Source organism: Sarcophilus harrisii, chromosome X (assembly GCF_902635505.1).
Source record: "Sarcophilus harrisii chromosome X, mSarHar1.11, whole genome shotgun sequence".
Classification (NCBI taxonomy): domain Eukaryota; kingdom Metazoa; phylum Chordata; class Mammalia; order Dasyuromorphia; family Dasyuridae; genus Sarcophilus; species Sarcophilus harrisii.
The window spans coordinates 60,272,202-60,299,607 of NC_045432.1; the positions used below are offsets into that span (position 1 = coordinate 60,272,202).

The 27,406-nt window shown below is 35.6% G+C and overlaps 1 protein-coding gene across 1 annotated transcript in view; it reads left to right on the forward strand.

Moving 5' to 3' along the window:
* Window positions 1-18,140, forward strand: part of LOC116420362 (connector enhancer of kinase suppressor of ras 2-like) — a 96,666-nt gene extending 78,526 nt beyond the window's left edge. The window contains exons 5-6 of the mRNA XM_031945070.1: window positions 2,556-2,615; window positions 18,073-18,140. Coding sequence (XP_031800930.1) covers window positions 2,556-2,615; window positions 18,073-18,132 — 120 coding nt within the window. The 3' untranslated portion in view covers window positions 18,133-18,140. The remainder of the gene's footprint in view (window positions 1-2,555; window positions 2,616-18,072) is intronic.
* The last annotated feature ends 9,266 nt before the right edge of the window (window positions 18,141-27,406 follow it).

Here is a 27,406-nt window from a genome sequence, read left to right on the forward strand (position 1 = left end):
TTATGCTATTCAAATTTATCACCCACTGCAAATCCTGGTGACCCTTTTCCATCGATTATATAGACACTCTTCTTTCTTCCTCAGTGAGTTCAGGACCAGGTTCATTGTATTCTCCTTCATCCCAACTCCTGCCCTTATACTAGGGGACTTCAACATCCCTTTTAAAATACTCTCTTGACCTAACCAGTACCACCATATATGTACTTCTTGTCACCTGCTTCACGTGTTCCTCAGGTACATGCAGAGATGGTTCATAAACTTGATCTTGCCATGACCCAAAAGTCTTCATAAACTCTGAATTTCTTCTTTCCTGGTTATGACCTTTTTATCAGTACATCATTTCCTATGACTTATGAACTCTAACTGTTCTTCATTTTCATCTTGATCTCCATTTCTTCAACCCCTTTTATTCTTTCTAGACCTATATTGTATACACTCTAAGTCCTTTTCTTCTCTATATTATCCTGTACATTTGAATCTGTTTGTCCCCTTGTCCCATCATTTCTTCCTATCTTTCCAAAAGATTGCATCCATTATTAGGCCTTTTCTCTCTGATCTCCAGTGTCTCTTTATCTGCTGATTCCTTCCCTGCTGCATACATTCCTATGTCTCTCCCATCCTTAAACTACCCCCCCGACACACACACACTTGACACAACCATTTTCACTGGCTCTTAAGTTGTTTATATGAGGTGGCTTCAGTCCCTCTGCTTTCACTCTTCTAAACCCTCTTCAATCAAAACTATTCTCACGATTAATCAATCGCCAAATCTAACGTTTTTTGTCAATCATCATCCATCATGATTTCTCAGTAGCCTTTGACTCTGTTGATCACATCATTCTCCTGAATATTCTCTTCTTACTGGATTTTCATGATGTTATTTTCTCCAGGTTGTCTTTCTACCTATCTGATTTTTTCTTCTCGTTTCCTTTGCTGGCTCTTCATCCAGATCATGCTCACCAACTGTGAGTTCCCCCCCAAGGCTCTTCCCTAAACCTACTTCTCATTTCTTTCCATATTTTCTTGTTTCATGATCTCATTCTTCTCATGGGTTCAGTTATCTCTGTGAAGATTGTTCCTAGATCTCTCCCAAATTCATATTATTTAGGACACTTTATATTAAATTCCCCATAGATGTCTCAAACTAAACATGTTCAAAGCAGATACCATTTATTTTAACTTCTGATCTTTTCTATTATTTTTGAGACAACACCATCTTCTTGGTCATCCAGGCCTATAGCCTTAGTGTCTTCTTTATCTGTATTCCTTCACATTGTTCACTTTGTTGCTGAATTTTGTCTTTTATCCCTTTATAAAATCTTTTTTTATAAGTTCTTTTTTTTCTTGCTTACTCAGCTACCACCTTTGAAAAGTCTCACTTGGATTATTACAGTATACACTTATTCTTCCTGTTGTCGCCTCCATTAGAACATTAACTTTTTGAGGTTAAGGATTTGTCCTTTATATACTCAGTGCTTAGCACAGTGCCTAGATCCTAAGAAAGGCTTAATACATGTTTGTTGCCTGATTATGTTTTTATAAATCTAATAGTGGGACATCTGGGTCAAAGGGATAGGGACATTTCAGTCACTCTTTTAGCAAAATTCTAGATTGCTCTCCAGAATGGTTGGACATATTCACAGCTCTGCAATAAGGTATCAGTCTCCCTGACTTTTCACAGCTCCTCCAATGCTGGTTATTCCCAACTTTGTTAAATTTGCTGATATGAAGTAAAATATCAGGGTTGCTTTGCTTGTATTTCTCTTATAATTAGTGATTTTTAAACAATCGCCTATGGATATTAATAGTTTAAAATTCTTCATTTGAAGAAAAGTTTGTTTACTTTCTTCAATTTATCCAGTTTGAAGTGGCTCTTGATTTTTTATATTTGTATTTGTTCCCTGCTTTCTTGGTATAAAAATTCATATCAGAGGTAGTTGATGCTAAGATTTTAAATTTTTTTTCTTATCTTAGTTGTTATTTAGTTAGACAACTTAGTTTTTCTTCTTATCTTAGTTGCATTGGTTTTGTCCATGATGAAACTTTCCAACTTCATGTAACTGAAATTATCTTATTTTTTGTGATCACCTGTATCCCTCATTTGGTTAAGAACTCTCCCCCTTATCTAACCATAATTTTCTTCTAATTGTTATATGGTATACTATTTAATATTCAGGTCACATATCCATTTTGCCTTTACTATATAGCACATAGTATAAAATTTTGTCAAAATTTAATTTCTTCCAAACTACTTCCTAATTTATTGAATTATTGCTTCATGTGCTAGAAATCTTTAATGGGGACCTATCCCCCTAAAATATTGAAAAGGATGTTTACTGAGTGTGGGAGGTATTGGTGTGAGAATATTGGGAAGAACAGGTTACTCCCCCTACGGCCATGCAATGGCAAAAGGCATTTTCCCAGGGAAATTTCTCTAAGTATTGGTATGTTCTTTTGTTAAAGTTGTTAAATCATAATACTCTACTTGAAATTCTAGTTTTATTCACTATGTTTTCTGGGGTAACATTTAATCTTTCTTTTTCTGGTTTTCTTAGGACCCTAAAGCAAAAACCATGGATTTGTGGAATAAAGACCTGACAGAACAAGCAAATGCTGTGAGTTCAACTTTCATTTATTTTACTTTGTGATCTTGAGCAAATGACTTGCCTTTTCATGCCAGATTTCTTCTCCATGGGAATATGTACTACCTGTTTCCTTCTTTCTTGGCCCTATTTCTATTGCTTCTATGTACATGAGGTTGCTTTTTATGGTTTGGGATAATCGTAATTATTAAAGACTCTTTTTTATATTAAGACAAAATCTATTTCCTTGTAACTTCTTCTTATTCATCTTAATTGTTTCCTCTGGAGCCACACAGAACAAGCCAGACCTGTAGAAAAGGCATTCATTATCACCTAACCCCTGCCCTACTGCAATAGCTTTTTAACTAGTGTATATACTTCAAGTCTCTCCCCCTCATTTAGCTGCCAAAGGGATTTTTCTAAAGTGCACGTTGGACAATGTCACTCCTCCTCCTACTCAATAATCTCCATTGGTTCCCTATTACCTCCACAATCAAATAGTTTTCTGTTTGTCAACTAAAACTTCTCACTACTTGTTACCTTCAAATCTTTCCATTTTCTTTGTGCTTTATTCCCCATCCATGTTTTTTTTTTTACCACTGACCTACACTGAAATATTTATAGTGCCTTGATTATGACATTCAGTATCTAATCTACATGTCTTTGCACTGGTTATCCTCAATAGCTGGAATGCTTTACCCTTTACCTCCATCTTTTGGCGACCTTGACTTCCTTCATTCCTTACCTCAAGGGCAACCTCTTTTAGAAGGCCTTTCCTCAGTCCTCAGCTTCTATTCCCTTCCCCTTTGGGATTACCTTTTATTTACTCCCTAGGTCATGTGTGCATTGAGTTTTTTAGATGTTGTCTCCATCATGAGAATTTAAGCTCCTTAGAGGTAGGGACACTGTCTTTGGTGTTTACCACAGTGCCTGACGCTACAAGCATGTGCCTTTCTAAATTTGCTCTTCTTTACTCTAACATTCTCAAACTCTTTCAACTGCTCTTGCTTATCACTTAAGAATCTTATCCGGATCCCACATAATCTGGCAATCCCTTGTCTGTAATTCTTTCATTTGCCTGTCCCATCTTAAAATTGGATTCCTAGCCCTGGACAGAGTCTATGATCAGTTTGACCAGATCTAGTTATGGTGGGACTTTTAGTGCTGATATTTAGGATGCTATAGCTCTAGGATTTGGTGAGGTTTTTTTTTAGTAATTATTTTTCTTCCTATTAATTACTGTTTTTTGCTTTGGGTAGGTAAATAATTATTTATTCAAAATATGAGATAATTTAGATGACACTTAAAGTGAAGATCTGGATACAATTTGATGCCCTTCTTATTAACTGTTATCAGTCATTGTTTAATCTTTCTCACTAAGCATTAACTGAAAGTGTCTTTTTAATTTACCTTGAAACTTTATCTTGGACTCATGAGCTTTCCTTTGGCTTGGATCCTGAGATTTCATGACAAGCTGGTGTTAAGACTTTACAGGCTTCTTTCCCCAGCTGCTCCCACTTCCCTCCTTCATAGGAATGGGGGGAGGGAGGTCTGTTTATTCTTCTTGGCTTAGCTGGATATTTAGAGGCAAGATTTGCCATGCTTTGGCTCATTTCTGCTTTTCCTGAAAGTTCTAGAAAACTTCCAATCATATAGGTGTCAATATAGGTGTCAGCAGAATGAACCCTTTGGACTGTCTTTTAAAAATCTGAAAGTTAGAATATTCCCCCTTCCCTTTTCCCACTCCTCATAGGAAGCTAACATGCATTGGCATTTTAACCCCTCTCAGTTTTGTGGTAGAAATTGATCTTCTGAAAGAACTTGTCCAATATTCAGAAAAAATACTATCTTTGAGCAGAAATTCCCATCTAAAGGAGGCAGTATCTATTCTAGAATATACTATCCATTTGGGAAAAATTCAGCTGCAAACAGTACTTTTCTGACAAATCTGTCATTTTCCCACCATAAAAAATCATTAAAAGTTCTTGCCATGTTCTGGCATGTGAAAATGCTTTTGAGAAGAACAAAGCTCTCTAGGAAATGAAATCATTTACACTTTGAGGAGCTTATTTATAATGCTAGGTTTTTGAAGGGCAGCATTTTCAGAGATTTGGGCTTCAGGTTGGAGAATTGCTTCACTTGTGCCCTCCCCACTCTGAGTCATTCAATACCTTATTTGCAGGGAGCAATTCCTGAATAATGGCAGTAATTCAGCATTTATGGGCAAGATACCACATCTGCAAATTCTAAGCAGCCTTTGGAAGATTTGCCCTCTAATTGCAAAAAGTGAACATTGCAAGAGTCAATTAGAAAACTACCACCGCAGCAGAAATGCCCCGAGAAGGAGAGTTGATATCCTAACATAATTATCTTGTAGAATGTAATCATTCCCTCTGTGCCTGTCTCTTCCTTCTTGTCTGCACATAGGTATTGTGCTCCTGAGATTCTTCTTTATTTCCCATAGAGAACATGGATCTCTTCCAGAATTACAGCTTTACCAAAGGGAACCAAATAATGCAATTAAATACTTCAATTACTTCATCTTCATTCTAAGACTGAGATAAGCAGGGTGAATCCAAGCAAAGTAAGCCCACGTCAGGAACTTCTCCAAAATACTAGGAAAGACTTGATTTCCTCTTTACCCTTGACTGTACCTTCGACCTTCAGTTAGATTAGGACTTCTTAACCCTTTTTCCACCTTTGAAAGGAGCACAAAACTCCTTTTCACCTGAGAAATTTTTACATGGCACTGGATATATATAGGTATATAAAATAGACAAATGAAACATTTACTTATAAAAGATCATAATTTTGCCATCCCCACATTCAGTTACAAGACCCCAAATAGGGTCATGACCCACAGTTAAAGAAGCTAGGAGTTAGACCAGGGAGTTTGTGCTCATAAGATTCACGTAGATCATAGATGGAGGCAGATTAGTTTGGAGATTATTGTAGTGACAGTTCTGCAGCATTTTGATTTTTTGAACATGCAAAAAGCTTCTCATCTCATCCACTTTTTGATTCCAAGGCCAGAGCAACAAGGTTTAAGATTGAGAAATCCTTGACTTTTGGTAGTCATTCAATTTAGATTCAAAATATTGTCCTAGCCTCTTGACAGATAATCCCCTTCACCTTTCTTGGTGCCTTATCTTTAGGGAAGAGTAATAGAAAGATCACTGAACCTAAAACATATGCATTTTGCCTAGGGCCTACAAGAATTTAAGGGCTGGTGGAGGAAAAATCAACCATGCCTTAAAAAATTGCATTATTAAAAACTGGAACAGAGATCTTCTTTTGAGTAAATATATACAAATATTGGGTTAGGCACAATGTACACACAAAGAGGCAGATAATTTTCATCAACCTGCTATCCAATGAAATTGCTATATTTAATTTTAAAATATCCATTGGTGAAGGAAAGAAAAAAAAGCAAAAAAATATTTACCTGAAAATTTTGTTGTATATTTGATAGGAATTGCAAGTTGTATGTAATAGATTTTCAGTTTCATGTGCAATCATTTATATTTTACTATATTATAGAACTGTTTTGTTCCATTAACTGCAAATTTCATAACAATCCTAAGATCTCTACTGTTACACAGCTAGTTCCAACCTTAAGCAAAGTGCTGGGTCACTGTCCCATGGTACTGTCATTCTTTCTTTCCCACCCCCATATTCTCCCCATCTGTGCCTTCTACTTTCTGAATCTTTGTGTGGCCTATCTCCCAGAAGGATGTACAATTATGATGCAATAGGAATTAGCAGGCATTTTCATCCTGGGTAAAATTGCTATAAAAATCTAATACATACCATGCATACATACATGCATGCATACATATATGAAATTTATATCAAATGCAGAGAATTGTACATACCTCAGCTTTAGGAATCTGGCATGACAACATTGAAGATGTAACCAACTGCATCCTCTCTGAAATTATATGGTTTTGTTCCTTTCCATGGAGCATGGAAGAGCCATTGGGGGAAGTGATATTATAAGCATGAGTGTGACTACTTTTCTATCATACTTCAAGTAGCTAATGTGATTAGGGCAGGTTTACAGCATGTAGAAGACATGCTACGGTTTCTTTCAAGGAACTAATTGTTGGCATTTTGAGCCAATACTGAACCGCTCATAGAAAGAGTTATGTAAATTGTGGTTATCATCTTAGTGGGCATGTGTCTTTAAAATAATGTGTTTAAAAATGGAATTTAACTTTGGTGAACTTTTTCAGTAGTAAAGTAATTGGAGTAATATGGGCAAATGTGGAAGCTCAATTAATTCTGTGAATTGAATCTCCTATGAGCAATATGAGAAATTAGCCTAAGGGAACAGGCGTGGTTTTGCCACAAACGCATGTTTATTTTTCATGACTCCTTTTCCTGCAAAATATGAACAACCATGTTATCAAGGGTAATTGTGCTGACTGCAGGAGACAGTGTAAAAAGAAGTAATATACTTCAACAAAGGTAAGCACTGGAGGAAATTTGCTTGTTCAATGTAATTTTATAATTTTTTTCAAATAACAGGATTTCCTCTCCCTCCCCTCCATCAATTGGAAAACAATAATTAAAAAAAATTTAAGAAAAAGAAAATCTTCCTAAAAATATAAATTTTCCAGCAAAACAAATTCCCACAGTGGCCATGTCCAAAAAATGTTTGTCTCATTCAACATTTTAAGTCCATCACTTCTCTGTCAGGAAATAGGCCGTGTGTTTCATCTTTTCTCTGGACTCATGCTTTGTTGTTGCACTGATCAAAATTCTGAAGTCTTTCAAAGTTGTTTTTCTTTATGATATTGTCATTGTAAAAAATGTTCTAATGGTTCTTCTCATTTCACTCTCCATTAGTTCATAGAGGTCTTCCAAATTTCCTCTGAAACTGTCTATTTCATCAGTTCTTATGGCACAAAAAATATTCCATGGCATTCATATAGTCATATAGTCTAATTTGTTTAGCCATTGCCTAATCGGTGGGTATCCTTTTAGTTTCCAGCTTTTTTTTGCTACTATGGAAAGAGTTGCTATTAATATTTTGTACATATGGACATCTTGCTTCTTTAATCTCTTTGGTATGTGTGCCTAGTAGTGGTATTGCTGGGTCAAAAATATTCATAGTTTAATGACTTTCGGAGGCATAGCTCCAAATTGCTTTCCAGAATGGTTGGACTAATTCACAGCACCGACAATGCATTATTAGTGTGCCTATTATCTTACTGGCATTTGAATATTTGTAATTTTCTTTTGTTGTTATCTTTTCCAATCTGATAGATATGTGATGAAATCTCAGAGTTGTTTTAATGTGCATTTATTTACTTATTAGTTATATGAGGTGGTTTTTTCACATGGTTGTTGATTGCTTAGATTTCTTTCTTTGAAAATGCTTACTTATATCTTTTGACTATTTAACACTTGAGAAATAACAGTTATTCTTATCAATCTGAATCAGTTCCTTATATATCTTGGATATTAGAGCTTTTTCAGAGAAATTTGCTACAATTTTTTCTCTGTTATCTGTTTTCATTGTAATTTTAACTGTATTGGTTTTGTTTGTGCAAAACCTTTTTCGTTTTATATGATTACAATTATTCATTTTCTCTTCTGTGATCCTATCTGTTATGTAGTCATGAATTCTTTACCTACCTATAAATTTGAAAGGTAATTTCTTCCTTGCTCTTCTAATTTGCTTATGATGTCACCTTATTATATATTTAACTCATATGGTTTTATATCTATTTGGAGTTTATCCTGATAAACTGTAAGAAATGTTGATGTGTACCTAATTTCTACCAGTCTATTCTTTCATTTTCCCAAAGGTTTTGTCAAATTGTAGGTTCTTACTCTAGTAACCAACGTCTTCAGGTTTATTGAACATTATGACTGTGTTGGTTTGCATGTTATGTGTCTAATCTCTTCCGTTGATTGACCTCTATATTTTTAATCACTACAAAAATGTTTTAATGATTACTGCTTTGTATTATAGTTTAAGATCTGGGACTGGCTTCCTCTTTCCAATTATTTTTCCATTGTTTCCCTTGAGATTCTTGATTTTTTGTTCCTCTGGATGAATTTAATTATTATTTTTTCCTACGAGGGCATTTCCTTTTGAACTTACTTTTCAACACAGAAATTGACATTTGAGCTTACATTGATGTATTTATGTTACAAGAAAGCAATTCATAGAATAGAAGGGACTTCTATTCTGCAATTGCATGTTGAAATTCAAAGCAAACCCAGAAAAGCATTCAGTTGGGCAATATTTATACGAAATGATGTCATGCATCCATGGTATTTACTTTCTCACAAACTGACAACTGCTAACTCTAGAGCAGCTGCACCATGAATTTCCATATGATCAGAAATAGATCTTATTCATTATACATCGAAGTCATCATGAGTACTTGGGTATTGTCTAAATAAACCTAATAGGAACTGAATTTCTTTTTCAAGAAAGAAAAGCTGTTTGTTACTTGAAAATTGCTTTTCAGTTGTGGGTGCTCAGTTTCTAGGAGAAAATGTGATCTTTTTCCAGGAGAAATAGCAATAAGCCAGCCCTAACAGAAAGTTCACACTGTAGTGTTTGCCTCTGGCCTGGTTCTATCTTTGAAATCCCTAAACTGCAAAGAGGCTCATGAGAATGGAGCATATTTCAGATGATGTATATAAATAAATGGGAAAGACCCAGATTTTTCCCAGAAAAGACATTTTTTGCACATCTCATGAAAAGTTCTGAAGGAGCCTTCCTTGGTCTTTCATAGTTTTGCACATGAAACTAAAGTCAAAGGTACAAAACTTTTATGAAAATCTCAATGGCAAAATATGGCCAGTATAAATTAGTCCACTCAATAGGGCAAAATCAGAAAAAAAAAATAACTGAACTAAATTTTAAAAATTTCTTTTTCAGACTAAACTGATCTGAAAAGATATTTTAAGGAAAATAGTATCATAGTCAGAGAAGTCACTCTAAGTACATAGAGAGATATAGATGTGTATATATTTATGTTCATATGGAAGCATGTTTGTATGTTTGACTACATGGGCCAATTTTAATGAGCTGGATGATATAAGGGGTAAATAAGTCATGAGTTAAATAATGTCATAATCTGCAACTCCCTGTTTTCATAAAATTTAGCATTATATAAACCTACAGTTTTAGAAATAGAACACTAATTGGGATTTTAAAGATATTTATATTTATATTTAAAAACCATGTATTAAAAACCATGTAGAATAAAGCCCTACTATAATCTTTATTGACAGGTGGATAATTTTAAAAATCACTATCCTGGAAAACTTATTCCATTAAGTATGTGTATCCTTGCCCAAATAATCTTTTTTTTTCAGTTTTGATAAAAATATAACGAGCAGAATCATGTCATACTAATAATAATAAAAATGAGCTAACATTCATATAGCACTTGAATATTTGTGAAGTCCTTTCTCAAATCTCACTTGTTTCTCACAGAAACCCCACAGCACTTGAATATTTGTGAAGTTCTTTCTCAAATCTCATTTGCTTCTCACAGAAACCGCATGAGGTAGGTTCTGTTGCGAAGTATTCACTGAATGAGAGAAAGAGTTTACACTCGGGTTGTCTTTAGCAAAACTCAGAATGGCTAGTATTTATCTGTGTAACGCTAATGTTTCTATAAAACTTTACAAATACTACCTCGTTTTATCCTTACAACAACCCTGGGACATATTTTCTATATTTTCCCGTTTTACAGATGAGGATGTTAAAACTGAGAAAGTTTAAATGATTTGTCCAATGTAAAAGTAAATCATTGAGGCAGTTTTTGAACTTGTGTCTTCCTGATTGAAAATCTACTACTCTATTCACTATACCCCGAGGTGTCAAATGGATAGAGGACCAGCCTTGGAGACAGGAAAACCTGGATTCAGGCCCACCTCTGATATGTACTATCTGTGTAACTATGGTCGAGTCTCTTAACTTGTCAAGGTCCCAACAAATGTCTAAGGCTACAGGTTGTACACATGAACTCCCACTTCAGCATCAATGAAGAAATTTTCACCCAAGAGTGTGAATTTCCATTCCTATGAGATCAAAACAAAATTTAATTAAGATGAAAAGATAATGGACAAGAAAGATATTGACTAATAGTATAAATCAAAACAACCGTCCTCAGAGTATAAATATGTTTGTCTTTGGATTAAAAGGGTATATAGGCATTGGATGAACTAATTAAAATCTGATAGAATTCATTTTTGTCCTCTTTTTCCTTATATGCCACTTATCATTTTCAAAAATCTCTTGAATTATTATCACCTGATTTTGGAGTGATAAACCATTCCATTTTTAAAATGAGTATGGGATTTCAAATTTAAGGAAACCTCTGGACTTCATTGGTGTTTGTCGTCAACATCATAGTGTACAAATACCATAGTTGCTCACAGAATTTCCCTTGTTATCATTTTGATGGAAAGAATTTTGAATCAGATAGATTTTTGGTCTGACCTGGTATGATATTTCCTGTTTTTTTATAACAAGATATAGCTGGCACACCAACTTGAGAAAGTCAAAGTTAGTGACTCAAAGTTAATTGAAATTGATAAATGCCTTTGGGCTTCACTATCATGAAATCCTGCAGTTAAGGTCTATGCCAAAGGACTACCTTATATGAAACAACCCAAAGGGCCTTATGTAAATAATTAACCTCTCTTGAATGGAATCCAAAATAGATCACTTTATATTGAATTTACTCCATTGAAAATAGTGTTTTGCTGAGTTGTCAGTGTATAATCATCATAGTTATTTTCATATTTTTAAAAAATTATTCTTCTGAGATTTATTTCTGTGTAATTTGACATGTAAATTGATTTACAATAAAATATGGGCCCACAATTATTACTTAGAGCTTAGTAAAAAATATATTGTAAAATACCAGAGGTTCAAATAAATTCCAGTTTTACTTTGTAGAAATTAAGCAGTAATTTATGAATCCTTTAGTGTGTCAAACGGTACTTTTTTATTACTATCTATGGAGGTCTACTTGGTCTTCAGAGAAAGCACTGTAGACCTTTCAGCTCATAAAACCTGCAGTAACACTTCAACAGCCATCAAGCTTCTTTCAGGTGACTGCAGTAAACTACTGATAATGAGACCTTTGCATAATGAAAATGCTAGATAATGACAAGGATGATTAATTTTATATTGATTTAAAGTACCTTTAAACATGGGCATAATCTAAAACTTCAGTGGTTTTATCTTCCCCTTTGATATGCAGTATTTGATTTGAAATCTCCCCTATGCATCCATGTAGATCATTAAAGCACTTTAATTTACCCTGTCTTCATAAAGTAGAATCCAGTGACTAAGTGACAAGGTGGTATGTCGTTCTCGTTCCCTCCTATTAACATTAGGTGTCCAGATACTTAAAATTATCCATAGCCCACCCATACATAGTGTAACAGCATATTTTCTTTCTTTCAAAAATTTTTAATTATAAGCTTCTTTTTACATCATCTTCCTTTTTATTTACATATGTGTATATTTATATTTATACATACATGTTTATGTATATATATATATATATATATGTACACATATATGCATATATATGCCTCTACTCAGGTCATCCTGTATAAGAAAGAGAGAGAGAGCTAGAGAGAGCAAGCACATTTCAGCGAAAAGTAACCAACAAATTAACTGTATGTGTAATGTTATTATAAAGAAGAGAGGGAGAAACATTTTCTTATTATTTATTTCCTTTGGGCCAAGCTTGGTCATTATAATTATATAATGTACATGTCTTTTTTTCTTTTGTTCTTTATGTTTACAATGAAAAAATTGCATCATACATCTTACATATAGTTTTCCTGATTCTGTTTACTATAGTTTGTATTAGTTCACATGTTTTCCTTTGCTTTTTTGTGTTCTTCATAGTGATCATTTCTTATAGTGAAATAATATTCTGTTACATTCATATAAAACAATTTGTTTAGCCATTCCTCAATTGATGGACATCTACTTTGTTGCCAGTTCTTTGCTACTACAAAAAGCTTTGTCATATGTATTTTGATTTTCATTGAATTTCTCATTCTATCTCTAAACTTTTTGGGTTACTGCCTAGCCTTACAATGTATGGGCATGGATTTTTCAGTCACTTTTTGAGCATTACTTTAAAATATTGTGGAGAATAATTGAGTAATTCCAAGACTTCACCAACAATAAATTAATGTATTTCCTTACCTCTCTACAACCCCTCTGACATTGATTATCCCCATTTTTCATCATCTTTGCCAATTTGCTGAATGTAAGGTAGAACTTGTGAGGTATTTTGTTTTGCATTTCTCTTATTATTGGTGATTTGGGGCCTTCTTTCTTATGATTGTTAATAGTTGGGAATTTTTCTTTTAAAAGCTCTTTTTCATATCTTTTAACCACATATTCATTAAAGAATGGCTATTTGTCTTATAAATTTATATTTGTTCTCTGTATGTTTTGAATATCAAACCCTTATCAGTTATCTTTGATGTGAATTTTTCCCTCTAGTCAACAGCTTCCTTTCCTATCCAAGTTATATTTTGTTCTTTCAAAAACTTTTCAGATTTATGTAATTGAAATTATTTACGTCTTTTGTGATTGCCTCTGTCTTTGATTAAGATCTCTTATTTTCAAGAGATGACAAGAAAACCAGCTGTGTACAAAGTACTATTCTGGGCACTGTGAGAAGATATTTGGGAAATAAGCATGGTCCTTGACTTCATGGGATTTCATTCCAATTGAATATATAGAATAGACAGAGTAAACATATGAATTAATTCCCATAATATTAATATATAGTCAAACGCAAAACCAAAGTCCCTAGGGATAATTGACAGCATGTCTAAGAAGCATATAAGTCTTCCTCTTGTGGCTAAATTTTGAGTAGATTTGTAGGGAAGGAACCTGTTTGAAAGCCTAAAGATGGGAACAACTGTTTTCACGAAATAATAAGTAGGTTTACTGGGCTACAAGACAATGTAAGTCTAGTTTCTCATGTATTCTAGTTAAGGGAAAAGGGTTGTGAGTCATTAGGCTGGCATGTGAGGTTATTTGGTGGAGAAAGTATCCATCTAGATTAAGTCGGTGCTAGTTCTTAATTTAATACTTAAAAATGGCCAAAGAAAAAGTGTTATAATTACTGGGAGGAAAAAAGGAATCTTTTTTTTCATAATTTGTTACTGAAAAGATATAAATGTTCTAAGGACAAGATCTGAACGAGCAGTCTACAAGAGAATGATGCCTTTTCTTGAGAAAACCAAAAGAAAAGAAGAAGTCAGGTAGAATGGGCTCTGGCTGAAGGGTCAAGAATCCTGAATTTGAGTCCAGATATTGTTGAATGAAGCTAGCTCGATGATGTCAATTTCCTTCTCTAGGACTTTGTTTCCTCAAAAATAAAATGAGCAGGACAGGAGTTGGGGGCAGAGTAGAAGCTAGAAAAAAACAAGATTTCTTCCAGCTCTTAAAAAAGTTGATAATTTATTCCTTTTAGTGATTTTCACATAGTAGGCATTAAACAGTTGAATCATGTGTGTACACTCAGTGGTACAATGTCAAATGTCTTGTAATACCAGCAACACAGCAACTCTGGAGAGATCCTGGGATCTTATTTATTAGAGGGTATGTGGAGTCTTCTTGCAAGTGCCACTGTGGACAAGATATTCAATTTGTATCTTTTTCTCATCTTTTAAATGGGGATACATAAGGACATTGGCCCTATCTTCCTCACAAAGAATGGATATGAAAATGTCTTGAAAAAAGATAGGGCAGCTAGGTGACATTGCAGTGAATAGAGTGCCAGCTCTGTAGTCAGGAAAACCTCAGACACTTGACACTTACTAGCTTTGTGACACTGGGCAAGTAACTTCACCCTTACTGTCTTGCCAAAAAAGATAGGGCCTAGAGTAGACATCAGTCAGGTTTGAGCAGACTCACACTACAGCAAGCAACTTTACTATCTGGTACCACTTTCCATTCTTGGCCAGCTTTATAGCAAATTGTTGGAGTTCCAGAGTAGATAAGTACAGAGTAATGGTCAATAACTAGAAAGGAATGATTTTGCCATTCTCTACCTGGATGGTTATAACCAGTTCTCTTCTCACAGTCAATCAGTAGGTCAGTCGGTAAACAATGAATCAGGATCTACTCTATGCCAGGCATTGTGCTAAGTGCTGAAAATACAAAAGGAAGCAAAAGAAGTTCCTCTGATCTTGAGGTGCTCAAAATATAATGGGGAGACAATAAGTAAACAAAAATGTACAAACAAGCTGTGTTCAGGGTAATGTATTATTGAAAATAATTAAGAGAGGGAATGTACTAAATTAAGAGAGGTTGGGAAAGCAGGTCTTTATTAATGGCTTACTGTGTGCCTGGCACTGATCATTGCTGGGGTCAAAAAGTAAATGCAAAGACAATACCTTGCTTTCAAAGACTTGAATGAAAATATCAAAGATCTACCTCGGCCTGTTTATTTTCTGATGCTCAACTTTCAAAGAGATAAAGTAATATACATAGCACCTGATCACCACATTAACATTTGTGAGACTTTTTAAAAAAAAAATCCTGAAGAATGAAAGTTAAACTGCTGTAACAGCTGTCTTGGGTAATTGATGAGACAGTTGATAATGCAACAGTCTTAGTGCTTTGGTGTATTGGGATCTGATACTACAAAATGAACTCCATCCATCTCAAAAGGAATACTCTTCCACTTGGACACCTTGTCTCAATTAGCACCTTGGATTTTGTCCTGACTTGCAAATTTTTCTATGACATAAAATTGAAATAACATTTATTATGCATTTAGCACAGGGCCTGGCACATAATAGGCTCTAAGTAAATACTAAAGATGAGAATAATGATAATGATGATGACATTATTAACATAGAGATTTGGTTTAGATTTGACAAATGTCTAAATATAGGGCCTTCTGAATTGATTTCTAAACTGGATTTATTATTAATACTATTGTCATTACTACTATACTGTTTAATAGTATTACCAACTCTTCTCTCTTGCCAGCTTTGTTGACCAGTGGCCCTCCTCAGTGACATGTCTCAATTGATGCATGGTCCTCTAGAATAGTTATGGGCCATGCTGAGATCATTGGGAAATGGTACAGAAAAGGAGATTGACTCATCACCTTTGTACCTTACAGGGGAATCCTTGGTTCTTTGTAGGATTGGTGACATATAACTTGAAGAGACTTAGGAGGACATTTAAGGAAGAGATCATTTGGAGGCTAGTTCATTTTAAAGATAAGGAAATCAAGGCCCAGAGATGTTCATTCACCTTCTCTGATGTCATATATTTAGTAAATGATAATGGATCTGGGATTTGAACCAAGGTCTGTTGATTTCAAATCCAGTTAATTATAACTAATTCTACATGTAGGTTTACCAAATGGCAAAGCAGATTAAGTACTGGGCCTAGAGTCAAGAAAATTCAGCTTCATGAGTTCAAATCTAGCTTCAGACACTTACCAGCTGTGTGATCTTGGGCAAGTCATTTCATGCCATTTGCCTCAGTTTCCTCATTTGTAAAATGAGCTGGAGAAGAAAATGGCAAATCACTCAGTATATTTGCCAAAAAAATTCCCAAAATGGGGTCATAAAAATGAGACACAATCAGACTGAACAGCGGCAGCCATGTATAGGTAGGTATTAAAATTTTTGAGATTTGAGAGGAACTGTCTCTCTCTCTGAGAAATTCCTTCTTCTCTTTCTCTCTGATGCCTAAACTGTTGGTCACAGGCAAGAAAACCCCAAAATGATGTCATGAAGAGTCAGACATGACTGAAATGAACCATAACCAAAATTTTTAGGTTATGGATCTCAAACATTCTGAAAACGGGTCCATAGACTTCACCAGGTTGAAAAAGAAGCCCATGATACAACCCCAGACCTAGAAATTAGTGATGAGAGATTAGGCTCAAAGTGTGCTCCTCTTGATGAGAGGTTACATTCACCCTAAAGCAGGAGTGATGATTTCTTCCCATTTAAGAGCAAGTTTTTTTTTAGGGCTTTTGTATGGTACTTGCAGTTAGTTCCTGAAGGGAATTTGTCCCAGAGGAGCAGCAGAATGTAGGGACACAAAAGCAGACCTCGCTTCCTTATTCACTTTGCTCTGCATTATTCTTGTCTCTAGATCCTTCCTCTCTCTGCTCTCTCTTTCTCTGAACCAGCCAAATTTGCAGCTATTATCCTAGCCACAGTTTGTATTTGCCTGTAGCAAAACTAGTTTAAAGACTGGGACTATGAAATGATAAAAAATGCATATGTAACAATGTCCTTTAATTAAATGTCCCAATTAGCTAACTCTTTCATATACAAAGAACATTAAATGAATACTTATTAATGTTCCATACTGGGCTCTAGGGACAATCACTCTGCTGATGGGTTTCCGTGCATGCCATTGAGCAAATTAATAATAATTGTAAATAAAATACATATTCTGTTTTTTGCCTTGCATTTTGCATTTTTTACTCAAATCTGGAAGCTTAACTTGTTTGTTTAGACATCTTACATGATATCCTGGCTGAGGTATTGTGGAGTGAATTTATATTCCCAACTGTGTCCCACCAGGTAATAACCAAATTATTTACTTCTGTCTTCCATGTTATTATGCCCCTAATGAAAGATTCTAAAAGAATCTTAATTCCTCTATTAGCAGATTTTAAAGTTGCTGCTATTTAACATATTCTAGTGCTAGACTTTTCCCTTGTTGGATATTCTTAATGAATTTAGATTTTTAGAGTTAGGATATCTATTCTAACAAAAAAGATTTAAAAATCAGTCAAATTTTCACTAATAAGAAGGTATGGATTATTTCTGGCTTGTAAAGATCTACAGATGGAATCTAGATACACATATATTTTAATATGTGTATATATATATATATATATTTAAAGCATTTGTAATGTTTGACATAGAGAATATGAAACTTTCTGTTCATACTATGATTAGTTACAACTCTTCTAGAAACCAGTGCCTTCGATTTCACAAATCATGTGCAAAGCTACGATTTGTACTGGGCAAAAATAAATGTCTGTACAAACGTGCCCATTCTATTGCAAAGAACATTCATCAGTTGGCTGGCGTAGCTAGAGAGTCCAGTGCATTGAGGGGAAGAAAAGTAGGAAGGGAACACAGTGGAAAGAGTGTTGAATGCCAAGTGAAAGACCTTCCATTTGATCTTGGTGGTAATACATTGTGAAGCCATTGGAGTTAATTGAGGTGTTAGAAGGAGTGACACAGCAGGACCTACAAACCAACTGGTTTGAATGATAGCTATTTACTATGTCTAATAATAAATGGAAATCAACCAGGTACTAGTTCATTAGATTTGAAGAACATATATCACTTTAAAACATTTTACTCACATGAAACCTTCTTGCTTTCCTTCAGTATTTACTTTTTCCTCTGCAATTTTGACTAATGACAACTAGGGTGCAATAAAATTGTGCTTCTCTCCTCCCTTCTCCCTGTATAGGACTCTTCAAAGGGTGAAGAAGAAGTCAAGATTTGGCATGTGGTAAGTGATTTAGCCTAATGTTTGATTTCTAGGGTTCATGCCTGTAGGCATATTTACACTTCTTTTTAAAAATCTACTCTGCAGAAGAGCTTATGTTTCTTTTAGATCTGTGTAGAAATGTAACACACATGGGTGGTGAAAGTTAAGGGATGTTAACGGGCCTTTCCCTTTGTGGATGTGAAGACCGTTGTGAAACAAGGCCAAGAAATGCCATAACATTGGTCGCAGCGGGGAGTACAAATGGAGGATGGGGATAGATAGATCAAATAAACCAGTAACCCAGTGAGGAAGGTGGCTAATATGATGAATAGTGAAAATAGAAGCAAGGCCTGCTTTCTCATTACAGCATATTCTGAAAGCAAAGTTCCATGATTACATTTGCTAATGTAGGGTACTCTGCCACAGAGAAATGAGCTCTGGGTTTGAAACTTTCAGCAGGGGCTGTGGCTGGTTTCCTGAGAGAAAGAAACTAAAACAGTCATTTAACTCAACAAGGCCTTAAAACACAATAGAGTACAGAGATCTTTGAAATGGTTTGCTCCAATATTGCCATGGAGAGCCCCATTTTCACAACTGTGCCTTTGTAGAAAATGTTTGTTGTGTTTTTCCCTCATTAGTCACATCAAAAGAAAATCTAAGCTTTACACCTATTTCAACAGAGCAAGCATTGGAAAAGTCTTACTACTTACTGCATTTTCCATCTTCATCAACTGGATAATCATTTCAAAGCTTGGGTAGCAATTGGGTCTCAACAAATCACGGGGAAATGATTCCATCTATTTGTCTTGTGGCCTATTTTCTTTTTCCATCAAAAACCATTCTAGTACTACTCAATACCCTGACTAAGAAGTGATTTATAGATTGGTTGCAGTGTCCTGGAATTGTCTAGAATGATTTGATAGGTGTTTTTTTTCCCTCAAAAGTATATTCAATTGACAGATGTCTAAAAGGCTCACATCTTATGAGTGGATGACTCCCTCCATGACCTGATTTTAGGTACAGAGAGAAAGAAAATTTCTCTCCCTTCTCTTCCTCAAGAAATCTTTACTAATTTGTTAATTCCTGAAGTGCCAAAAATTGAGATTTATATTTTTACCTTCTGGCTTGTTGCATACTAAAATGCCAGTATTCGAGTGAAGGATAATCACTTAAGCCTTGTTATACTTCACTTAAGTTTGTTATACTTCAGTGTGAATAAGTTTATCAGAACCTTTCATAGGTTTTGGTAAAGAAATAGGCTTGGAGGAAGTGTAGAAGCTGGAGACAATGGTATGGAGTGAGATGAAAAGGAAAGACAGGAAGGGTGGGAGGAAAAATTTGCCTACCTCATAATTTTGCCGAGGGACATCTCTGTCCACCAGGCATCTTTGGTTAGGTCTAAGTTGAGTTTTCATCTGTTGATAAGCTGGGTGCTGCTGGAACTTCTTTGAAAAGAAAATGTTTTGCCTTGAATCATGATCAAATCTTTTCCTGATTTTCATTCAAGAATAAGTTTCATGACCATACTTTGTTTTGGAATTCTTGTCATTTCATTGATTTGGAGAAGCTCTTGGTGAGGAAACTTCTTCCAATGCTGATCTGCAGTATATAGAGATGAAATGGCCTGCTCAGGGTTACAAAGCTGTTATGTTTCAGAGAGGTCAGGGCCAGCCTTTCATCTAGCACATCATATTACCTCTTATATTGTATTTGCTTAAGTTATTTTACATACCACAAAAAGTGCTTGACTACTTTGATCTTATCCCTTTATTTGCATAGAGTGAAAAGCCATAACTATTAGATTTAATATAGATGATGCAAAGCTCGGTGATTCCTGTTGACTTTATTCCTTTCTTGAAAATGTTAGAAGAGATATTTTCCCAATTTGGTCCCAATTTGTGATTTCATCTATATGGGGGATCCTCCATGTGAAAACTCCCTACATTGATAGAGCTCAGCAGATCTTCTCTAAGGTCCAGTTTTAAAGAGTTACTGAGATGCTGAAAGGGTAAAAATGTTGTCCTTGGTCACAGACCAAAATGTGTTAAAGGTCACCCCTGAACTCTTTCTTCCTGATTCGAAGGCTAAGCCTTCTTCTGCTCCTTACATCATAGCTGCCTCTTTTTTTGAAATATATACAGATATAGATATATATATATCTAAATATCTATTAGATCCCTTGTCTTAGGCCTCGTGCAGCCCAATCTCCCCATTTACCTTTTTTCCTTCTGTTTTCTTCTGTTTCTTTCTTTCCAATTACTTTTTCTTCTCTTTTTTCCCTCTCGCTTTTTCTCTTATTGTTCCATCCAGATCCTAAGAGTAAAATATTGATGGGAAATTCACATTGACTTTTAAAGATTGTATACACCTAAGATACTAATTAAAAAACACCTGAAATTCTGAGGGATACATGTACATCTCCATACACATTCCTCAGTGGTTTCCAATTTGACTGCATCTTCTCTCTTCCATATCAGAAATAATCTTGATTCTCTTCTAATGGATAGTCATGTAACAGAAAGCAAACACTGTCCTGATTTTTCTTTCTAGAGTTATCTTGTTTCCAGGCTTTGCAAGTCTTGGGGGGAAAAAACTCTGTTAACTAAAATGAACACTTGATTCTCCTCAGAGAAGTACAGAGTTTGTATCAGTGAGTCATATTACAGTTTTAACCAATCTTAGGACTCTGTTCCAGGAGTAGCTCAGGTGCAAAGAAAAACTGCATTATTCATTTAGCTAATTGTAGGAGAAATTTGTTAGAAGAAGAAATAATTGAGTGGTAGTAATTGTTGACATCTCTAGAATATTCATAGAAACCAGTGTTTTGGTTACAGAATGTTCCAACAATCGTCTGTCAGATGAGAAAGATTTCTTAATGTAAATCTATGTTTATGTTTCCATTCCATACCAATAATCACAATTTGGTCATGGTAATGTACTGAACCTTAACATTTGTAATATATGGCCACAATGACAAAGAAAATATAAACAAAAGTCAGAATAATAAAATTGGGTTCCTCACTGTTTGCTCTTTTCACCCCTTCCCAACATATACTGCAATATCTTCAAGTTAATATACTCTGAAAAATCAAACCTCAGAGCAGCAAAATGACAAGACTAAAAATCTGGTAGCTTTGCCACCAATTGTGGATGACCTTATTATAAAAGTTGCTGTGCCCCTGTGTAAGTAAAGTGTGAATAAACATGATAATAAGTATTTACTTCTAATTCTTAAGCATGTTATAAAGATTCAGAAGGCAATTTAAATTTGGGGGTCAGGATGCACTGTTAGTACCTTTTTAGAAAGGATTTTAAAATGATTTCTTTTCCAGCCATGTGGGTATCATCTTTGTCACTACAACCAATTTTTTTTGAGCCAATACTCTGTTAAGAGATCATTCTCTTCACTTTTCATCCTAGAAAAAAAAAAGTGGTTGAAGTTGGAAATGCCACAGGGAACTAAATGATGCTAATCTATCAGCACAGATTATGATATTAACTACTGTCACATAGACAATAGGGCACTAATGTGCAGTTGCAGTGGTCCTTTTCTAGTGGAACTTAAATCAAAGCTCTGAAACAACTGTTGTAGAGTGAAAGGGTACAGCATTATTTATGGTCAGAATAGGTGGCCACCTGGGCCAAATGGTGTGGTTTAAGAGGTCATAGCAGGAGTGGAGCTGGAATGACCAGCTTTCTACTATCAGCCTTTATAGTATGTAGAGCAGAAGGTCTGGGACAGTAGTAGAAGGAGAAATTATGACACTTATTTGGATGGTGTTGGTATTAGGAGGAAGGTCAGAGATTGAATTTGAGGGGACTAGAGCATTTTAAGGAGGAAAAAGGGAAGGGTCAGCAGGGAAAGTGGAAGTCTTAAGAGAAATAGAGCTAAATTGAAAGTTTCAAGGAGAAAGAGGACTAGAGAAAAATACCCTGAAGACCAGAAGAAGGATTCAAAAAAGATGAGAATGAGGAGAATCAAAGAGTTAAGGAGATGATGATGAGATGCTTTGGAAACAGGCTGAGTTTACTAAGCAAATGGGAGCCAAGTATGGTCCTGAAGATGCTAGCAGGGTACTAGCAGCTTGGAAGACAGTGACAACTCTGAGGTAGATGCCTACAAGCAATTTTTAGACCCTTCTCCAGGGAAGCTACTAGCAGGAAGAACAAGGACTCAAGCAAGCATGGAGGGCAAGGGGGTGGGAATGGAGGTAGGATTGCAATGATCAACATGGAGTGGGTGATGCTTATTTTTCTCCCGTGGCCAAGTGACTGCTGTCTCTACTCAAAGGTCAATATGGTTTCCCTCTTAGAAAAGGAGTTTAAAGGCTAAGAGGAACCCATGTTCAATCTTGAGGTTTTGAAGAACAAAGAAGACTGCTTTAAAAAAAAAAAAGAACAGAAGAAAAACCTGAAAACAAAGATGAAAAAGGGTTCTAAAGAGAAAGTAGAAAACCTTGGCCTGTGTTAATAAAAGAAGGTCTTGGAGGGAGAAGAAAGGGAAGAAGTTCCACTAGATGTTTGATGCTAATGAACAAATAAATTCTTTCCCAGGAGAAGAGAACTGTACTCCCTGAGGAGAAAGCAGTCACTTGTATTCTGAAGAATGATGATTTGAATCCATAGGTGCTGTCTGCCAGCTTAATAAGGGTTAGGAGAAGACGTGACAAGGAGTTGTGGTTGGTAATCACATATTGAGGAGGACTCAAGCAGCTATTTGTCATCTAATAATGACTTAAAAATAGTTTGTAGTCTTTCCCAAGCATATATTCAAGTTATGACAGAGAAATATCTGATGCTTGTCAAATCTGATAACCGATATCTATCTCTGGTGATTCAAAAAAACAACAACAGCAAATAATATTGTTAGAGGTCATCTAGAAAGTATTGCCAAGTTTCTCTACCTAAGATCAGGAATTACAAAGTCATGAATAACAACTGAAAACCTTAAGGGATCCCTGCTAAGCATCAAAGACTATGTATTCAAATGAGAAAGGAAGATATGAAGAGTGCATAACTTTTTAAGACAATGAGAAGTCAAGACCACAGCTTAAAACATCTGAATGACAGGTTCCTGGTCAGGGATATAGTCTTCCTAACAAAAGTTAGCAAGAATATATGCATGGCATCTTGCAGAGCTGATCAGGACTTTGGACTAAAAGGAAAGACTGTAGGAAAAAACTGCCTGTCTATACCTAGCAAATTTGTTGCCATAAAGAAGAGCTATCGTGTAGGAAGAGAATAGGTGCTAAGACACCCAGAAATTCATAGTAAACAAAATCCCCCCAAAGAGCCAATAAACCAGTAAAACCTATGTCTCAGACGCTGACATTTAAGTGTACAAAGTTAATAGGCCACTTGATGGAGCTTCTAATGCAAAGGGGAAATTTTACCTCATCATATACCACTAACAATTGATAGAATGAGACTTATGACCAAAATATGGTTAGTCAAAAGAGTCCGGATAGATCAAAGTAAGGAGAGTGACGTTGTATATTATATTGATATGAGGAAATCCAAGTATCAGACAGGCAAAGCATAGGGGAGAACATTGGGATGAAGAGCAATAGACACAGAAATAGGAATGATGCTATCATTAGGGAATGTTGCACACCATTGGAACAGAAAGAGGAAATAGATGAGTTTGAGAAATAATTAGTCTTGGTAGAAAGGCACTGTAATGGTAGGAAACTTTAACTGTCTAGATACCATCACACAGAGGGAAATGGAGAAGTGCATGATAGGTATGAGGAAATTGCAACATAGGAGGTACAATGAGGAATTTTAAGATTCAGAATTGGCAGAATAGCTGAAGTCAAAGAGTTGAATCTAGTAAGCCTGGAAGGACATCTGCAGTATGGTGCATTGAGTATTTGTGTTTGGATCTCTCTGGTTTCACATTTTTGTCAGTGACTTGAATAAAGAAAAAATGACATGATGATCAAATTTTCAGATGACCCAGACACAGAAAGCCTAGCTTTTAAAGAAAATAAGAATCAACATCCAAATGAATTATCTTGACCAGCTAGAATATTGGACTGAATCAGAAAAGGTGAAATTGAATAGAAGTAAATTATAAGTCTCATCTTTGAGTTCCTAAGTAAACTTCACAAGCACAAGATAAAGGAGCATGGCTGTATGGCAACTTGTCTGAAAGATGTCTGGGGCTTTTTTTGTTATTCTATATGAGTCACTATTGCCATATAGGAGCTGACAAAACAGTATGAGTCCAAAAAGGAAAATATTAGTCTGAAGCAGAAGAGATGTAGTTCTGATATAGCTAAAATACCCCAGGCAGACCACATTGGGAATACCATGTGGAGCTGTAGGTGCCACATTTTGGGGAGGATGTTGGCAAGCTGAGGAGCGTCCAGAGGACAGATGGGATAATTAAGGACCTTCAGTTCATGTTTTATACAGATGATTTCAAGGAACTGATGATGGTTAGCCTGGAAAAGAAAAGATTTAAGGGGAGTCTTAGGCTTTGACAAGTATTTGAAGGGTGGGAAGGGACCTTAGAGGCCATTTAGTTTAACTACCTCTTTTTACAGATGAAGAAACTGAGGCTGAGGGAAGTTAAATGACTTGCCCGGTGTCATAAAGCAAGATTTGAGTCTAGCTCTGAGTTGGTATTCTTTCTGCTTCACCATCTTGCTAAAGTATTAAACTCCAAGACTTTTATGATGGCCCCTACAAACAGATGCATTTTGCTTTGAGCAAAAATACCTTCCTGAGAAGTTGCACAAAAACCAGGCTTGGGTAAGCTGAATCCTACTTCTCACATATTAAGAGTTCTTGAAATTTTAAGGAAACCTTAGGTTAATCCTTTTGTAAAGCAAAGGATCCTTTTTTCTCACTAAAATCATATTCTTCATTTTCCCCTGCTCTATTCCATCCCCAATTCCTTGTGCTTTGAAAATTCAAAATGCCAAATGATCTTTCAGAATTGCTTAGAGAATATCAAATAGTAGATGCAATATTTTTAAATTGTATAGGAATTATTTAGCTGTTATTCAGTCTTTTTTTTCTTGGTTTCTCAGGGAAAGATAGAATAAGATAGAAACTCTGTCTCCTGATTTAACAATCTACATATTGATCAGATTCCATGAAACTCACTGATGGTCTTCAGGTATCCATGCTTTAGTGAGTTTTGGGGTCCTAATAGGCAATGATAGCTCTGGCAGGCAATGCATCACTTGAGTGACAATGATAATTGAAACAGTTGGAATTACCATAGAAGAAAATGTAATTGTGTTGAGGCACATCCATTTTCTGAAAAAAATTTATTCACCTCTTTCACAGAATGGAATAATTAAACATACAGAATATCTCAGTGAAATAATTACCAAGGTTGTGTATTTTTCAGGGACTCTTCATATAGTTTCCTTCCTCTCCCTCCCCACCATGCTTCCAAATTGCATTTGTCAGATCAAAAATCCAATATAACTCACCTGCTTAATGTAAGGAGAGAGATGTCCTTTTGTTACTATATATTTTAAAACAAGAGGTTTTTTATTGTAAATCCTGTGTGGATTCAGCATAGAATATTAATGCATTTTGCTCACTGAGAGCCCTCATTTACTCCAGAGTGTTTGTATATCTAGAGTGGCTAAGATCAGAGAGATAGCTGGGTTGACAATGACAGGCTCCATCTTTATCTTGCCTAAATTTGATTAGAACCATAATAGGGAAAAAACCCAAAACATTGTTTGCATATATAAGTGGTATATCATTAAATGTGCACAGATGCCTGCCATTTTTAAATTTTAAAACTCTGTATATTGTTGAAGTACATGTATTTCCCTGAGCTATTTCTGTAGTATTTTTGTTGAACTTGTTTAGGTGACCACAAAAAGAAGCAAAAGCAAATATCTCAGATCATTTTAATCTGCCATTTCTGCTAATCATGGACTTTGCTTGAGTTCACATAACTGATTGCTCAGAGAATATCAGTTGAGTCATGATTCTTGCCCTCAGGTAGCATCTGGAACAGGTTTGCTGCATAGACAATTATTGTGTGTGTGTGTGTGTGTGTGTGTGGAGAGAGAGACAGAGACAGAGAGAGAAACAGAGAGAGAGAGAGAGAGAGAGAGAGAGAGAGAGAGAGAGAGAGAGAAAGGGAGAGAGAAGGCAAGAGAGAAGGCAAGAGAGACAGAGACGGGGGGGGGGGGGGGGGGGGGGGCAGCGCGATGGTGACATATAAGCCAGGTGGCTATTGTCCAACTTGAGCCCAGGTACTCGTCAAATGAACATTGCTAAATAAGAATGACATTTCTATGTGTCCACAGCACTTACTTAGTGTCATCTGAGCCTCAGCCAACACTCTGTGAGATAATTCCACCTGAGGACTCTATTAATAGAGGAGTCCTCACCTGCAACCATACTGTACTCCCAGTGTAGTGGAAAGAATGGAGAGCCTGGAATCAGAGGACTGGGATTTCAATCCTGATCCTGACACTTTCTGGCTGAGTAACTCAGGGCATTTCACCTCTCTGAACATCAGCTACCTCATCTATTAAATGGGTAGGTCATAGGATTGTTGTGAGAAAAGGACTTTTTAAAACCTGGAATCCTATGGAAATGGAGGCTATTTCTAGTATGGGAGAGTCAAGAGGACACTAAGTGACTTAGTATTAGGAAGAACAATGAATCTTGTCTCTGACATTTTGTATTGGACTTGGAGCCTCAGTTTTCTCATCTGATAATATTTGACTGTAGTACTCCCTTCACAGGGAGAGGACTAAAATAAATGAGGCCAAATATTTTGCAAACCTGCAAGTACTAAGTAAATCTCAGCTCCTATTTTGACAGGGATGAGCACCTTTACAAAGAGAGTTAGCCAAAGTACCAGAATTCTTCTCTCTGTCATACTTTGCCCCATATTTGTACAGTGAACACGTGGGGAATGTATTCATATTCCAGCTCCTGATTTTGGATCAGTGGAAGTAATTACATCAGAGTACTAGCCTGTGTGTGTTTTAAAGTTTTGTATACTCAACTCAAACATGTGAATGCTCAAGACCGAAGAAATTAATTTTGTGTTCCTTTGAAAAGATATTGCTTTTGAATAATAGAGTAAGCAGAAGAAGGGAAAGGAAATGGATAATAATTAAAAACACTCCTCAGTTCTGTGCTCTTGTTAGTTCACCAAATATATATTAGTTTGGGTTTTTTTTCCTTTTTGATGACTTTGAAACATTAATTAGGTAAAAAATAAGTTTTCAAAATTTCAGTTATTTTTAGCATACTAAGTATAAGAGTTCATTAGAAGTCTTGATTAAAATTTTCTCCTTAATTATATTAGTTGATAATG